General features: G+C 45.8%; 2 protein-coding genes across 2 annotated transcripts in view; both read right to left on the reverse strand.

Moving 5' to 3' along the window:
* The window catches only part of septin5a (septin 5a), a 14655-nt gene extending 12634 nt beyond the window's left edge, over positions 1–2021 (reverse strand). Inside the window, exons 1-2 of the mRNA XM_068604632.1 lie at positions 1910–2021; positions 1705–1718 (exon numbers count right to left, since the gene is read on the reverse strand). Coding sequence (XP_068460733.1) covers positions 1705–1718; positions 1910–1955 — 60 coding nt within the window. The 5' untranslated portion in view covers positions 1956–2021. The remainder of the gene's footprint in view (positions 1–1704; positions 1719–1909) is intronic.
* A 1601-nt stretch (positions 2022–3622) lies between these two features.
* Positions 3623–8531, reverse strand: zgc:63587 (uncharacterized protein LOC393431 homolog). The gene is made up of 5 exons (XM_068605047.1): positions 8328–8531; positions 8079–8224; positions 7813–7896; positions 7652–7709; positions 3623–4794 (listed from the first exon to the last, which is right to left on the reverse strand). The coding sequence occupies exons 1-5, from the start codon at positions 8529–8531 to the stop codon at positions 4729–4731; spliced, it is 558 nt and encodes a 185-aa protein (XP_068461148.1). The 3' UTR covers positions 3623–4728.
* Positions 8532–17948: the final 9417 nt, after the last annotated feature.

The following is a 17948-nucleotide window of genomic DNA, read 5'->3' on the forward strand; positions in this document are numbered from 1 at the left end:
GATGTGGAGGAGAGAGGAAGAGGAGAAGGAAATATTGATCGAGGGCTGATGATCAGCTACGAGTCTTTCAGCGGTTATGATCGCATTCACTGAGCGCTAGTAGTTGTTTCTTTTACTCCTCCTCCTCCTCTTCCTCCTCCTCCTCCTCTTCCTCGTCCTGGATCATGCAGGATGAGCTGTGCAGGTGAGTTGCAGCTCGTGGGAGTGAAGAGCGGCTCAAAGCCAAGTGGCAAAACTCACAAGGTGTAAAAAAACACAACGACCGTGTCGCGCACACACACACGTGTGAGCTTATCCGTGTGTTAAAAGGATACACGAATGACACAACATGTGTGTGCAGGTATAATTCAGTATTCTATGATAATAACCTCCATCTCTCTTGATTATGCACAAACTGTATTTTTACTTTTGATATTTAAAATACTTTTTATTGTTCATATTGTATATATTGTACCTTTATTTAGGCCTTCTATCCGTGACAGAGTAATTTCTCTGAGAGGTGTCTCTAATATCTAAACACTGAACAGTTTTAACGTGTGTGAAATTGTCCTCTGAACATGTAAAAGACGTGTTTGTGTGTTGTTGTTTTGAGCTGATGCATTTTGACTAAAGAGTGAATGATGTTTCCTCTTCTTCCATCGCTCTCTGCTGGAGCCTCTAAACCATGAATCATCCCTGCACACTCAGCACGTGGAAACACTCTGCTGTCATCAGCAACGATATGCAAAGAGGAGGAGGAGGAGGAAGAGGAGGAGGAGGAGGAGGAGGGCTCCTGGGTGGAGGGGGGAGGTGGGGTCGTCCGAGATGCGACCTCCCCTCTCGTGCTCGTGTGGCGGCTGTGTTTCTGAGTGGAACAATGGACCGGAAGCGTTCACTAAATGCTGATGTAATAATTAGGCCAGTCGACTTAATGACCGATGATCACCGAGGAAGAGGAAGAGGAAGAGGAGAGGATGCTGCCTTTTGGGTACCATGTTGGCTGCTCGCCTTCTCGCGACGCCGGCCTGCTCCACAAACGAATCTAAAAATGAAACTACACACACCACCCCCACCCCCACCTACACACTCACTCACACTCACACTCACACACACACACACACACACTCACACACACACACACACACACACACACACTCCACCGCCTGTCAAACTGCTGATTCCCGGATCAGCCTGTGATGGCATGGCTGCCCTCAGAGCATCATGCGTTTATTCATAAAACTGGCCGGAAAAACGCGCACATAAGCAGAAAAAAAACACACAACAATGTGCGATCTGAAACGTAAATATTGCCGTTGCTGCCGATGCTGCGTTGCCTGCAACAGAGGCCGTCCAGCGCGAGGCTGTGGCCGCGCACCATATGGACACACACACACACACACACACTCACACACACACACACACACACACACACACTCCACCGCCTGTCAAACTGCTGATTCCCGGATCAGCCTGTGATGGCATGGCTGCCCTCAGAGCATCATGCGTTTATTCATAAAACTGGCCGGAAAAACGCGCACATAAGCAGAAAAAAAACACACAACAATGTGCGATCTGAAACGTAAATATTGCCGTTGCTGCCGATGCTGCGTTGCCTGCAACAGAGGCCGTCCAGCGCGAGGCTGTGGCCGCGCACCATATGGACACACACACACACACACACACACACCAGCGGTACATGCATGAAACAAAAAGGATGCCACTAACCTCTGTGCCATCCTCTGTTGGCCGTCACAGGGTGGATGGATGATGGATGATGGATGATGGGTGGATGAGGCGCAGGTGCAGGGATGCGCAGCGACGCCCAGGGAGACAGAAACATCAGGCAGTCAGCGCGAGGTCTCAATAACACTCTGCTGGAAAATACAATAATGCAATAATAAAACCTCAAAACAGCAGAAGGCAGGCTCACCGGTTTTAACCGGGATGCGGCTCTTGTACCGGATGTTGGCCGTCATGGTGACCGCTCTCCTCCCTCGATTTGACCGAAGCGAAGCTCTCAAGCAGCGGAACCAAAGCTCCAGAAAGCCGACGGAGAGCAGGGGGGCGGGGCGAGGCCGAGAGGAGAAGCCCCGCCCCCTCTGGGTATTTATTTATTTATGTATAAATACATACATATCTATTAATATATATATAATATATAAATACATATCTATTTATATATATGTATAGATACATACATATCTATTAATATATATATATATATATTTTTATATATATATATACATATATATATGTATAAATACATACATATCTATTAATATATATATATATATATATATATATATATATACATATATATGTATAAATACATACATATCTATTAATATATATATATATATATTAATATATATATGTGTGTATATATATATGTATATACATATCTATATATATAAATACATACATATCTATTAATATATATAATATATAAATACAGATAAATTAATATATATATATAAGTACATAATTAATATATTTATTAATATATATATATATATAAATACATATCTATTAATATGTATATATCTCTATATATGTATATATAAATACATATCTATTAAGATATATATATATATAAGTACATATCTATTAATATATTTATTAATATATATAAATACATATATATTAGTATGTATATATATGTATATATAAATACATATATTAATATATATATAAATACACATATTAAATATATGTATAACTAAATATATATGATTTAAAAATATATATAAAAAATGAATGAATGTAAATAAACATAAATATAGATATATACACATACATATATTCATTATATACAAATATATAACTATATATAAATACATATCTATTAAAATTATTTAAAAAATAAATATAAACATAAACATACAAACATACGTACATATCTATTTATAGTATACACACATATAAATACCTACATATACACACACACTCCAAAAAAAGATATACAATATATAAAAATGAATATATGTACACAACACCCTAAAAAAGACTTTTGCTATAACTCACCATATAAATAAATAATAAAGAATAAAACATCTTGAGTCTCTCTTCACTTGACTCGTGTGGAGTTGAAGGAGCAGAGGACAACAAGGCAACATGTCAGGGAGGATTGCATGAATATGAATATTGTTTTCTGTAACACCGTCAGCTTATAACCGCTGAACATGTCATGAGAAAGAAGCCCAGACTTCAACTCTCTTTTCTCTGAAACTTTATTGATGGAGAGAAACAACAAACAAAACATGTTTACATCTAAACAACAAGTCTGGTACTGAAACATGGTGAAGAAAACATGAATAATGATGCGAGCGCAACGGACTGATCCGCATACAAAAAGACAGAAAAACAAAAACACCGTCGTCGACGCGGTTCGATGACGATGCTAAACAGGAGACAGGAGACAAGAGAGAGGAGAGAGGGGACAGGAGAGAGGAGAGAGGGGACAGGAGACAGGAGACAGGAGACAGGGGACAGGGGACAAGAGACAGGAGAGAGGAGAGAGGAGACAGGGGACAGGAGACAGGAGAGAGGAGAGAGGAGAGAGGAGACAGGGGACAGGAGACAGGAGAGAGGAGAGAGGAGAGAGGAGACAGGAGACAGGAGACTGGAGACAGGAGAGAGGGGACAGGAGACAGGAGACAGGAGACAGGGGACAGGAGACAGGAGACAGGAGAGAGGGGACAGGAGACAGGAGACAGGAGACAGGAGACTGGAGACTGGAGACTGGAGGGATGTTCACGCAGAGAACAGACGCATATTTTAAACATTTTGATTGTCAAACGGGGGCCGGACGCGTAGCGATGAAACGCTGCGCAGGTCGTGTCCAAATGAACATTTAATAATAAAAAAAGACACACATGAAGCTCCTGGACCGTGAGATTAGTTTTAGTCGTAGCGTGGCAGCTCACAATGATAAATATATGTATATATATTAAAAAGATGGGCTTTTTTATTTGAAAGTGGGATTAGTTTGATTACTTTGCATTTTGTTGCTCTGCGGCTCAAAAGCCCTAAAAAAAACTGGCTGGATTGAAAAAGTTTGTCTAAAAAAACGACCTAGTTTTAACACGATTAAGGATTATTAATCCCTCGGGCTCTGCGTGGACAGCCGTCCTCGCTTAGAGAGTCCACCGTGGTGATTTCTATTATCATTGCATTGTTATCATCATCATCATCACGCTGAAGGTCTGAAACCATGCAGAGGGACGAGGACGCGAGCTGTTAGCGACGAGCTAACAGAAAACTACTTTTAAGTTACAATATGTTCAAACAATCTGAACGTGATGGCAAAAAAAATGAAACAAAATACATAAATCATGAGTGTATGTTTTGTAAACGTGACTCTTTGTACCATCGTCACTCCGTTCAGTCACACTGAAGATCAAAGAAGGAGCTTTAAAACAGTCTTAACGTTAAACTGGAACACACACACACACACACGATTATCAGAGGAGTCTCGACAAGATGTTTGAGATGCTCCGGGAACAGCTGATGGATGGATGGAGAAGGAGAAGAAGAAGAGATAATGTGCAGATAAAGATGATGTCATCATATATATGTATGTCATCCTGGATACCTGGACGCCTGGTGGATCTACAGGGATGGATTCAGAAGGCGGCCAGGTGTGTGTGTGTGTTGGTGTGTGTGTGTGTGTGTGTGTGTGTGTGTGTGTGTGTGTGTGTGTGTGTGTGTGTGTTGGGGTCACGGCGTCTCCGTTCCGCTGCGACTCGTTCACTCGTCTGACTTCATGTTCATCTGTGCCTGCATCTGAGCGATCATTTGCTGCATGCGCCTCAGCTGCAGAGAGAAGACACATCATCCATTTATTTATCTTAAAACATACAACACACACACACACACACACACACACACACACACACACACACACACACACACACACACACACACACACACACACACACACCAGCCCTGAAGGTTCTCCCATTTACATTTTTCTGTGCTTCCACCAGTGAATGATGTTGGGCACGCGGTTCAGAATCAGCTCAGTGAACTTTAAATCCTAAGTTTCTCAGTTAGAAACGTAAACATTTATATCAGCGGTTGAGTTGAGTGTTTAAAAATGAATGAAGGAGAAAATCAATGTCAAACAATACTTTAATAATAGTTAAACAGACGTCACAGAGAAGCAGCAATGTGTGATATTATGAAGGGAAGTAGCTTCTGATGCTTTCTTTAATGCACGTCGCCACCTGGTGGCTGAGAGCAGTACTTCATATTAAACAAACGGCCTTTTCTCTGAGTTTCTCTCGTCTCTCATCGTTCACCTGAGACACCGACGGGCTGCAGGTGTTTGACATGTACGGTCCAAGAAAAACATATTAAACCCGTGTTGAATATGAATAAAATAAGATATGATTACTTCCAGGGCAGGGATCGCGGGTGACGCTTTAATTTAAGGCTCCAGTAATTTCTTAATAGAGAGACTTTACTGAACTACTAACATCTTAATGGCTGCAAACATTAAGATCAAATCAAAGATATTCAAGATATTTGTTCTCACATGCACAGACAACAGACAGTTACAATGAAAAGCTTATTTAGCGAGGTTCTCCTAACAGAAATACAGTCAATTTGAGGTAAAATAAGGTATTTTTCTCTTTTTTTCACACAGTATTGCACACAAATAAGGCACAAACGTATGATAACATAACATATCAACGTCCCTGTTTGCTTTTGTTACTTACTTCCCATTCCAAAAGGTTTCCATCAATTAAAATAGAGACTATATTCCTACAATCAACTATGTTGGCACATATTTTTCCCCATCGTTAACAAACTAGTTACAAACAAATCCACAACACAACCGAGAGCAGCAACGTTAAAAACTTTCAGCCCTTTTTATCTGGCGATGTTATCCGGTTTGATAGTTCCTTTAAAAACTAGAAAGTAGAAGACATTTTGGGCAAACCGTACAGGACATTGACGTCTCTTTCATGCACCGTGTGTGTGTGTGTGTGTGTGTGGCTGTCCTCTGGGTGAAGTGTGTGTATTACGTAACGTCAACAGCTGGTGATCCGTCAACACGTAAACAAACGGAGCGCCGTCTCCGCTCATAACTGAGCTCATTCCCACCATAAAACTGGGCCAGGACATCCAGGCGGGAAGTGATGGAATATCCTGCCCCTCGGGCACATTGGCTTCCAAAAACCGCTGTGATTGGACCCCGCCCGCACACACTGCGGCCGCACACACTGCGGCCGCACACACTGCGGCCGCACACACTGCGGCCGCACTGCAGCAGCAACACAAAACAGGCCAATCAACAGCAATCAGGAAGCAGCTCATTGCCGGGCGGGGGGACGCGCAGGCTCCCAAGATGTAAACAATACATATGGAGGTTATGTACACACACTAACACACACACACACACACACACACACACACACACACACAGGAGTAGTGACACGACATGAGACCTTTAGTTTTCCTCTCCTCTTTCTAACACCGTATGTCGCCATAACGTTGCAGCAAAGCGATGAACAATAAAGATGAGTCAGCAGTTTTTTTCTGCTCGGTCAGGGTGAGTCAGCACTCAGCGAGAGGGTCACTGCGGGTTTGAGGGATCAGATCTGTGTGTTTACTATGAAGCACTACAACGCCCACATGCCCCGACACAGGTCATTACGCCTCATTACTGCACCTCAGGAGTCACTTTTGTCAAATTGTTTAAGTTTCCGAAACTAAATGTTTTGGGTGACGCGCCGCCTGACTCGCTGCGGTTATGGTTTTGTTCATGAAATAATATTTTCTTCTCAGGCTGAACACATAGCTGGAGATTTGCGTGTGTGTGCTGCGGTTCTGTCGCTTTAAAAGACAACCGGTGTGTGTTTCACCAAAGTGCTCAAAGAGCTCACCTGGATCATTGTGAAACAAAGGAAAAGTACAACAAAGTAAGTAGAATGTGTATAAATACTAGAATCATAGCGAAAAAACACGACGATTATAAAGAACAGAATTAAAAGAAACGCTGACCTCCTTTTCCCTGTGTTTGAACCCCAAATTAATTTCAATACTTGTGTTTATTGTATGTATTTGTTCAGCAAAGTCTTGGGAAAAAATATATATCTGGAAAAAAAAATCCCTTTTAAAAGAAATTTTGATGGTAACTATGAACATCCAGCCTGATATAAGCCAGATTCTCTAAAAAAACCTCCTGGAGCATCAATAAGACACCTTTATGGAAAGATTAGGACCTAAAGAATCAGAATCTGCAACAACAACCACAAGAAAACAAAGTCTTGGTCTGTTAGGAAGGAGTTTCAGTCAAAAAACTGTGTCGTTTGGTTAAAAAAAATGGGAAAAATTACATATTTTATGCCAAAAGATTGTCTGAATGGGGTATGCTGGGACTTAAAAATGGGCGCGGGGGGAAACACGACTCGTTCATGGCGTGGGATTATTCCATTATCATCCTTCACGTCCTCTATCCACAGACACACGCAAGAAATGTAGTTTGGGTTTATTATTTCACAGGCCCTTTCACGCCCCTGGTTCTCTATATCTAAGGCCCCTGGTACTATGAATGTCCGTCTGGCGCCCCTGGTATTCTCAGACCCTGCTTCATCTCGGAGCCCTGGTCCTGCTGAACCAGCTGACACACATTTCAGCACCAAAGTGAGAGCTGCGTTCTCACCTCTGCCTCCTTCTGCAGCAGGATCTGGTCTTTATCCACCACGTCGTCGTCCGCGGCCCTGCAGGGAACACGAAGGCGTCGGTCGGTCGTTCAGGAGGGTAAAAAAAAACCACAGAAGCTGCCGACTCACGGCATCAAAAAAAGAGAAACCGGCGTCTCACCTGCCCGTCCTCTTCAGCCTCTCCGAGCGGAAGTTCTCGTAGTGCAGATCCTGGGTGACCTCCTGCAGGTCTTGCATGTGGGTCCTGCAACGGAAAAGAAAACAAGAGATGCAATCCTTTCTTCGCCCACTGGGAGGCGGCAGAGCTTCGCTGTGAACTATTTCATTAACAACCATCTTAATGAGGAAGATGTGTGGAAGGTTTTTAAGACTTTCCGTCCCGAATGTCCGAATGCTGAAGCGCTTTTTTTGCCCGAGGGGACTCACACAAGCATGGTGCGTAGTTTGAGGAAGTCGTTGTGCTCGGGGTTCTCCACCTCAACGACCCCCCAGGGGTAGAGGCGGCCGCGGATCTTCTTCCCCTTCACCTCGATCAGCTGGTTGGAGCCGATCACAGCGAAGGGAATGCTCGCCTGGGAGAGGACGATAGAAAAAAGGTCAAATGATGCCAAAGGAGGGAAGTGTGTGTGTCTGCCAGCATCAGCTGTGTGTGTCCACTCCCTCCCTCCATCTCACCTTCAGGACCCGGGTCTGCTCCTTGAACTCCTCGTCCTCGTCAGAGTCGGCGTCCGGGAGCTGGTAGATCCGGATCCCTTGCTCCGCGATCTCGTCCAGGATCTGAGAGGAGCAGAAACACACAGGAGGGGAGTGAGCCGGCAGCGGCTGTGACCTCATCGTGACCTTGAGACCCGAGAGGAGGGTCGGCTGGACTTTCTCCATCGTGAACGGACCAGAAAGTTAAAAAAAAACCTAAAACATTCATTACATATCCATATTAAGCTCATGTTCTTGTAATTGTACTGTAGTTCATCTTCATTTCAATAACACACTGACAATATAATCGCAACTTAAAGTCACTTAGCGCTAATAAAAAATAAAATGCTGTATTGATAAAAATCAATACAGCATAGTATCGCGATATTGTATCGATACACAGAAACTGAGTATTGATCTTTTATTTAATCAATTCTAAACGTTTTGGTCCTAGAATAATAAAATCAAGTTATTTTTTTGTTGACAAAGTTTTCATTTGGGGCCAATATGTATTACAATAAAAATTGTAATAAATTGCAGTATATCGCAATACTCAATGTATCGCGATACGATATTATTGCGATACATTGAGTATCGTGATATACTGCGATTAGTTACAATTTTTATTGTTATTGTTTAATATCGTATTGCGATAATATCGTATCGGAACTTAAGTATCATGACATTATTGTATCGTGATTCCCACCCTTAACTTTAAAATAATTTATCTAAAGTATATTATGTATGTATGTATGTATATATATAAAAACATGTGCATTATAAAACTGTGCGTCATGGAGAAACATAACCCCGACAGAGTAAGAGCCCTATAGACTAATAGGAGGGTGCAGGCGAGCGCCTGTTGTTGCAGCAACACATTTTAATTAAAGCTCCCCCGCCGAGGACAAGAGGGGGCGAGACACAAAGGGGAGACAGGTGAAACAATAATAACGGCCTCTGTGTGTGTGTGTGTGTGTGTGTGTGTGTGTGTGTGTGTGTGTGTGTCGGGTCGACCGGTGGAGAAACAAGTTGAAACAATAGCTTTTCTTTTTCCCCTTCGACCTCTGGGACAGATGTCCATATTTATTATTCTAAAACATCAAAAAAAAAAAAAGCTGCATTTTTTTGTGTCCTTTTGTTTGACATTTAAATCCACGCTGCAGTCTTGTGTGTAAAAGGAAGGCCACGAATTGTTGTTTTCTTGACTTTCATGTCCTGCAGTGTGTAACGGGCCGGCGGTGCCGGGGAGCCTGGGAAGTGAGCCGGGCTTTTCCTGCAGAGCGCAGCTTCTGTGCGAGCCTCTTGTTATGGCTGCCGCTTGTTTTCTCAGCGAGCTCTGTACGTGAGATAGTGTGTTTGTGTGTGTGTGTGTGTGTGTGTGTGTCTCGCTCATTGTTGTCCTGTTAAAAACAAACAGGCCTTGTGGCAGGAGAGGCTGACTCAGGAGCTCCTTCTCCACCGTTCCCCTTCGACAAAAAAGAAAACAACGCACAAGATTTACAGATCCGTAAACACGGCTCTCGCGAGGAGAAGAGGATTTTTTGGTGATGGGGGCGGGGGGGGGCTCTGAACTCGGTGGGAAAATAAACACAATATGTCACACAATGGCAGGAAAACAGAGAAGAAGAAACAAACGAATCCGAGTCGCACGAGCAGATCAAGTCGAGACCCCGAAAAAAAAGAAAAAGAAGAAAAAACAGGAAGAAGAATCGAACAAAGAGCGCTGACCAACAGAGTAAAATGAACGATGTGTCGGCTGCCGTCAGACCGCGGTTGAGCCCTCAAAAGCCGCTCGATGGCTGTTTACCTGTTCCCTGTGCTTAGCACGGCCCGACACCTGTAATCAAGACCTTCAGGAGGGATCACGGGATGTTCAAATCACGGCCTGCTCCAAATCCCTCGCAGTCTCTGCCGTTGATTTACTGAGGCCCTGATCCCTGACGCTGCTCCGTGTGTTTACCTTGGCACACAGATGTTGGCAGTGGGAGCCATTTTGATTTTTATGACCATCCTGTTCGGTCTATAATACACCTCCTCTCCCTCCCTGCCCTCCCCGTGATGTTATGGTTGGCCGTGCAGGTCCACTCGTTTGCAAACAATGCCACTCGGGGCCTCGGTATTAATTGGAAAAGGAAGGCAAAGATTTATCGCCTTTTGCGTTTTTTCTGGCTCACGTCTCCCGACTGTGGAGCGTTGTTGGTGGAAAAAAAAACAACGATGGCGTCATGTCGGCCGGTTTATGATACGTGAGAGCGGGCGGAGCGTTGGACACGAGACACAGTGTGAAGGGCAGTGGTTTTCAAACTGTGGGGCGCGACCCCCTAGTGGGGCGCGGAGGTATTACAGGTGGGGAATCCTTTATTAATCCCACAGTGGGGGGATTATTCTCTGCATGTCACCATCATTAGTAATGAAGGAGCTTTGTGCTGCTGTGAAGCTCTGGGGCTTCAGTGCCTTGCTCAAGGACACTTCAACAAGAAACTATGGGGAGAAAAAAGGGATCCAACCGGCTTCCTTGGTCATCTTTTTTGCCAAATATGAGTCATTTTTTGCACATATATAACTTTATTTGCATTGTTTTAACAAAGTGATTGCACATGTTATTAGTTTTTGTCAGATGGAGCAATCTGGTTTCAATTTTCTTTAATCTATTAATTAAAAAAGCCAGATGGAGGAGTCTCAACAAGTTGGACCATTTTGTTCCCGTGTTGTCGGGGCGGTGGAACATTTTGCTTCCTCCAAAGTGGAGACAGAAGAAGTCAGAGAACCGCTGGTGTAGGTGAAGCCTCAGTGTTTCTACAGTCGTGTACAGTCAGAACTGGCTTCACTTCTAGGAATAGAAACTACAAATATAGCATGACCGCGGGCCTCTAGATAGATGTAATTACACGGCGGCGGCGGCGGCGTGGGAGACATTAACCGCAGCCCCTCCCATCATCACGAGCAAGACGCAAAGCCGTCATTACTGGAGGGGATCAGCCGCTTTATCGCGTCAAAACCGCGAGGACGGGAATAATATTTTTCCGGGGGGGGGGGGGTGTTGGTTCATCGCTCAAAAGCACAACACAAAAACTAACAGGGATGACTCAAAACACCTGAAGAAGAAGACCAAGAAGAAGAAGAAGAAGAAGAAGAAGGAGAAGAAGAAGGAGACTAAGAAGAAGACCAAGACCAAGGAGAAGAAGACCAAGGAGAAGAAGAAGAAGGAGAAGAAGAAGAAGACCAAGGAAAAGAAGAAGGAGAAGATTGTGTTCAAGTCATTTTCAAAAACACAACACAAAAACTAACACGGATGACTCAAAACACCTGCTGCGCTGGCAGAAGAAGAAGCAAATGAGACAAAAGACGGGGATTGTGGCCCCAACGTTCAACAGGTACACACAAACACACACACACACACACACACACACACACACACACACACACACACACAGACACACAAAAACACACACAGGCCTGCTTTGCATCCATTAAGCTTGAACTCCACAGCGGAGAGAACAATACTTGGAAGTAGAAACCGTGAACCAGAGCTTTCTACCAGCAATGCGGAGGGAAAAAAAAGAAAAAAAAGACCAAAACACAAAACAATTGAACGACGCTAATCAACCCTGACGGAGAAGAGCAAGGATCAGGAACTCAGAGGAACCGGACCTGCGGCACGTTTACGTCACGTTTATGTAACCTCGCGGCTGCCTGCCAGCTTCCAGACGAGCGGCCATCGAGGGAGGAGGAAGAGGAGGAGGAGGAGGTCGTCTGCTCGAGGAAACTTGTGCCATACTGAGAACAACCACCTTGAGGGGACCAGGGCCTCTTTTTCCAAAGACTTTGCAAGAGTTTATTAAAAAAAGAGACCCGGCCACGGGCGTTTGAGCCCATCAAACCAGACGTGACTTACCTACCTACCTACCTTACTTGATCTACCTAACTACATTACTTGACCTACCTACCTAACTTGACCTACCTACCTACCTTACTTGACCTACCTACCTTACTTACTTGACCTACCTACCTTAGTTGAACTACCTACATTACTTGACCTACCTACCTACCTACCTTACTTGACCTACCTACCTACCTTACTTGACCTACCTACCTTGAACTACCTGCCTTACTTGACCTACCTACCTTGAACTACCTACCTAACTTGACCTACCTACCTTGACCTACCTACCTTACTTGACCTACCTAACTACCTTACTTGACCTACCTACCTACCTTACCTGACCTACCTGCCTTACTTGACCAACCTACCTACCTTACCTGACCTACCTGCCTTACTTGACCTACCTACCTACCTTACTTACTTGACCTACCTACCTACCTTACTTACTTGACCTACCTACCTACCTACCTTACCTGACCTACCTGCCTTACTTGACCTACCTACCTTACTTACTTACTTGACCTACCTACCTTACCTGACCTACCTACCTACCTTACTTGACCTACCTACCTTACTTGACCTACCTACCTAACTTGACCTACCTACCTTACTTACTTACTTGACCTACCTACCTTACTTGACCTACCTACCTTCCTTACTTACTTGACCTACCTACCTACCTCAAAGACCACCTGAGAGCTGAGAGCTGCTATTTCACACAACACACACCCGCTCATTGCGTATGCGTGGCTATCATTTTGTTTTTCATATTATTCTGGAGCAAGAAAGCGAGCAGAAATAATTAAATATACGCAAAATCGGTTGCTTTTCGTGTGTGTGAAGTGTAAAAAAATATCCATATGCTATAAAAAATTAGCTTTATGTTTATAGTCTGTTCCACTGCAGCCGTCTCATATCAGAGCAAAGCTGGAAAAAAAAGACAAAAAAAACCTGTTCGGCTCATAATCTGTAAATTACGAACGTTGGACAAGCAGAAATGTGGCCTCTTCCCACCTGCAATAAAAAGGGTCGACACACTTTGTTGATAAAGAATGAAATACGGCGAGGAGTACCAGTCCACAAGGAGAAGAAACGTTTCAAGAAGTTGCTCCAACATGTTCTGCCAACAAAACAAGAGTTATATATTTAAGCAATAAGGGACGAGAGGCAGGACCGTACCGTCAATAATGTACTGTTCAAGGGGGCAGCGAAGAGCCGGCGAACACTTGAACAGTACATTGTTGACGATACTGTATTGTACCGTCAATAATGTACTGTTCAAGGGTGAAGCGAAGGGCCGGCAAACCCGTGAACAGTACATTATTGACGATACGGTACCGCATCGTCAATAATGTACTGTTCAAGGGGGCAGCGAAGGGCCAGCAAACCCTTGAACAGTACATTATTGACGATACATGTACTGTATCGTCAATAATGTACCGTTCAAGGTGTCGTTAGGCCCGGCAAACCCTTGAACAGTACATTATTGACGATACGATACCGTATCGTCAATAATGTACTGTTTAAAAGGGCAGCGAATGGCCGGCGAACCCTTGAACAGTACATTATTGACGATACGGTACTGCCTTTCGTCCCTTATTGCTTTTATAATACGGTTACCCAGCGACATTATGAATAGTAATAGTCGCTGCCTTTCAGCACAAAATAGTTGTAGCCACCAAACGTTGTGTATCGCATTTGAGTAGCGTAGAGAAATTAGTCCCGGATGTGTAGCGGATGCATAGCTTGCACACGCGAACAAAAGGGGTGGGGAAGACAATACCTGAGCTACAGGGGGTTTAGACGTCATACCAGCATCCACCCACACACACACACACACACACACACACACACAGAGAGCGAGAGAGCCGGTATAATCCGGCGTCATCATGTGCAGGTGGAGGGTTTTCGTGCACGGAGCTTTGTAGCTCCAGGTGGCCGGATGACGGACCCTTCAGAACCACCCCCCCCCCTCCATCCATCCATCCATCCCATGGGGCAAATCCCTCAGAAATCCCCCCCCCCCCCCTCCTTGAAGTACAGCACTGACACGCAGAACACAATACCGTTCTGTTCACTGGATTAAAGACACACACACATTCCAGATATGTCCAGTCACAGTCTGGACGGTCCAGACCGGGCCGGGCACAGCTGGATTTGTGTCGGCGCTGACGGTAAGTACATGAAGGAGGAGGAGGAGGGAGGAGGGGGGAGTCACCGCCACCAAGGCAACGTGAAGGCATCACATAAATGATGATGGGGATCGACACGCTTGCACACACACACACACACACACACACTCCCATTGTCTGGAGCGCAGCATTAGTCCGGTGAGGACCACCCACCTCTCCCTCTGATCAAAGCAAGACAATACCGGCTATTCATGTACTCTTGTATCTACGTGAGATTTACAAGGGGGGCGGAGCAGAGTCAGTGTTTCAAGCACACACACACACACACACACACACACACACACACACACACACATATAAGGGACTCTTTTTATTTATTTTTTGTGTGACTAGGTTTCCGGCGATCAAAAAGCCCAGGAAGTCGCCTTTACAGGTCGACCCTCTCGCGAGGGAACCTGCTCCTCACACACTGAACTTTCTTTACTCGGGAACAGGAGTGTGTGTGTGTGTGTGTGATGAGGGGGATGAAAAGAAACGTATTTATTGTTTCAAAAATCTGCAGAGACGTGGAGCTTTGCCCTGGCACAATGACCGCAGGAGGGCAGAAAAATAAATATATCCGCGCGTTTGAAACACTGGCCGGGAAAAACAAAAAAAAAGGACCGAGCACAAGGCGACCGGGGACTCACACACACACACACACACACACACACACACACACACACACACACACACACACACACACACACACACACACACACACACACACACACACACACAGGAGCGGTGAAGCAATCACCACTCGACCTTTACCCACGAGGCCGCCTGCGCAGGCAGAGAGAGAGCCGTGAAGGTCCGGACAATGGAGGAGGAAAACAGGGGCAGAGGAAGGTGAGGAGAGGAGATAAGGAAGAGGAGAGAAGGGAGGAGGACGCGGGGAGGACGGGCTATTGTGTGCCGCATTGTGCGAGAGATTGTGCGACCTCTGGCTCCGGAGGACAGCCTTCAGAAAGAGGAGGCATCGGCGTCCATCGGTGAGGTCGAGGTCAGCTTCTGCTTGTGTTGCATCGGAGTCAGAAACACGTTTATTTGATAGGAATGTTGTCAAAAACGAGCAATTTTTCCTCCACGGAAGGCGCAACATCCGACAACCGACAACCAACGAGTGCAATGTGTGTTAAATTAAAGTACGAAGTGAAGATGAAGCGCTCAGACGACGAATAACGTCAAGAGTGTTAAAGTGTTTAAGGGTCAAATGCGACTTTTTCTCGGAGCTCATTCATGCACGATGTGTGTTTCTTGTGTGTCGTCTTATATTTCACATTAATGAGGACCGTTTTCATAAAGCACAGTGACTTTTATACCAATAGTTGGACGGATTTACCCCGAGAAATACAATTTGAATTGCTCGAGCGATAGAATCGTATTTGTGGGAAAAGCAAAAACAATAAAAACGAGACGCCAAAGCGCTCTTCTCGGAGGTATTTGTGTGTTTTTTTGTCTAAAGCAGTCGCGCACGGCTCCTCTGAGTTCAAACAGGTTTATGAAGACTAAAGCCCAGCACAGGATATGAGTGGAAGGACCCAGACCGAGAGGATCAGTCCCTCAATATACCTTCAACTTATGAGCTCGAGACCCCAACGACCCCCCGCTGAAGGAAATTAGCGTTAGATCAAATAACGGAGAGGGAGAGGACACGAAGAGGCAGAGGAAGACGAGTACGAGGAGGGAGAGGAAGGACCGGGCCGAGAGGATGAAAGCCAGCAGGCCAGCAGGTCGCGTCTCGTCCGTGGAGCCGTCACCACGAGGAGAGGAAACCCGTATTGTTCTGTACAAGCTGCTTCCGCCTCATAACGGGAGGAGAGGACCAGCGGGGAGGAAAGTTCCCTTCAGAGGGAACAGAAAGAAACTAATAAACACTGTGGGAGGAGGGAGGAGGGGGGAGGAAGAGGAGGAGGAGGGAGGAGGAAGAGGGAGGAGATCCATCATCCTCCAGCACCGGGCTGTGTGGCAGGTTCCTGTAGGAGAACTCGTACAGGAACCAATACACAAAAAAACACTTGAGATAATGTGATCACACCGAGAGAAGAGAGAGAGGAGAGGGAGGGGGGAGGAGAGAGCGAGAGACAGAGGGAGAAGGGGGGGAGAATGGGGGAGAGAGAGAGGCAAAGAGAGAGGGGGAGAGAGAGGAGGGAGGGAGAGGGAGGGAGGAGAGAGAGAGAGAGAGAGGGGGGGGAAGTAAAGGAGAGAGAGAGGGATGGAGAGATAGAGAGGGGAGAGAGGAGAGGGGGAGGGAGGGAGGAGAGGGGGGAGAGAGAGGGGGGGGGGAGAGAGAGAGGGATGGAAAGATAGAGAGTGGAGAGAGGGAGGCCGAGAAAGAAAGGGGGAGAGAGAGAGAGAGAGAGAGAGGGGGGGGGAGAGAGAGGGGGAGAAAGGCAAAGAGAGGGAGAGAGAGAGGAAGAGGAAGAGAGAGAGAAAGAAGGGGAGAAAGGCAGAGAGAGAGGGAGGGAGAGAGAGAGAGAGAGAGAGAGAGAGAGAGAGAGAGAGAGAGAGAGAGAGAGAGAGAGAGAGAGAGAGAGAGAGAGAGAGAGAACAGTAAAGGGAAAGAGAGGCAGAGAGAAAACTTTCTATGGATTCTATCGACTAAAATGAGAATAATCAGATGTCACCTCCTGAAATAATTTAACATATTATGTGAAAATCATGAACTTATTTGCTTTGACTGAATGAGAACGAAGACGCACGGCAGCGACTGAAGCTCTACAACTCTACCTGTAACACACCTGAAACACTGAATGAAGCTCACGTCTCTTAAAATCACCTGGAAGCCTAAAACCAGCTGATGAGTTCACCTCAGGGCCGCGAGCAGAAACCTGCGACCGCACAGAAGCACCAACTGAGGAGATGAAGATGAGTTTCAGGCCCACAGCGGGGGATGAAACAGCCTCTTCAGGGAGCGCAGACGCCCAATTAACTGCACTTCCTGACAAGAACGAGCTGGGTTAGAAAACGTAAAGGGTAGTGTGTGTGTGTGTGTGTGAGTGTGTGTGTGTGTGTGTGTGTGTGTGTGTGTGTGTGTGTGTGTGTGTGTGTGTGTGTTCCTGTGTGCGTGACTTTGTCCATTTTGCCGAATTCATCGTGGGCTCCTTAATGTGCGGCGGGAAATGTCTGCTGAGGAAACACTTAGCAGGCTCTGAGTCAGATGGTGGCGATAGCGCGGCTGCCATCTTTCTTTCTACCACGTCTGTCACGGGAGAAAACGCATGAAGAGCATTAAAAAGAGAGGAGGGAGGTGGAGGAGAGGAGGAGGAGAGGAGGGAGGAGAGGAGGGAGGTTGGAGGGAGGTGGAGGAGAGGAGGAGGAGAGGAGGAGGAGAGGAGGGAGGTGGAGGAGGTGGAGGAGAGGAGGAGGGAGGTGGAGGAGAGGAGGGAGGTGGAGGAGGTGGAGGAGAGGAGGAGGGAGGTGGAGGAGAGGAGGGAGGTGGAGGGAGGTGGAGGAGAGGAGGAGGGAGGTGGAGGAGAGAGGAGGAGGTGAGGTGGAGGAGAGGAGGAGGGAGGGCGGAGGAGAGGAGGAGGGAGGCGGAGGAGA

This window comes from Clinocottus analis, unplaced genomic scaffold (genome assembly GCF_023055335.1).
Source record: "Clinocottus analis isolate CAN_PGR_092001 unplaced genomic scaffold, fCliAna1.0.p SCAF_7, whole genome shotgun sequence".
Classification (NCBI taxonomy): Eukaryota; Metazoa; Chordata; class Actinopteri; order Perciformes; family Cottidae; genus Clinocottus; species Clinocottus analis.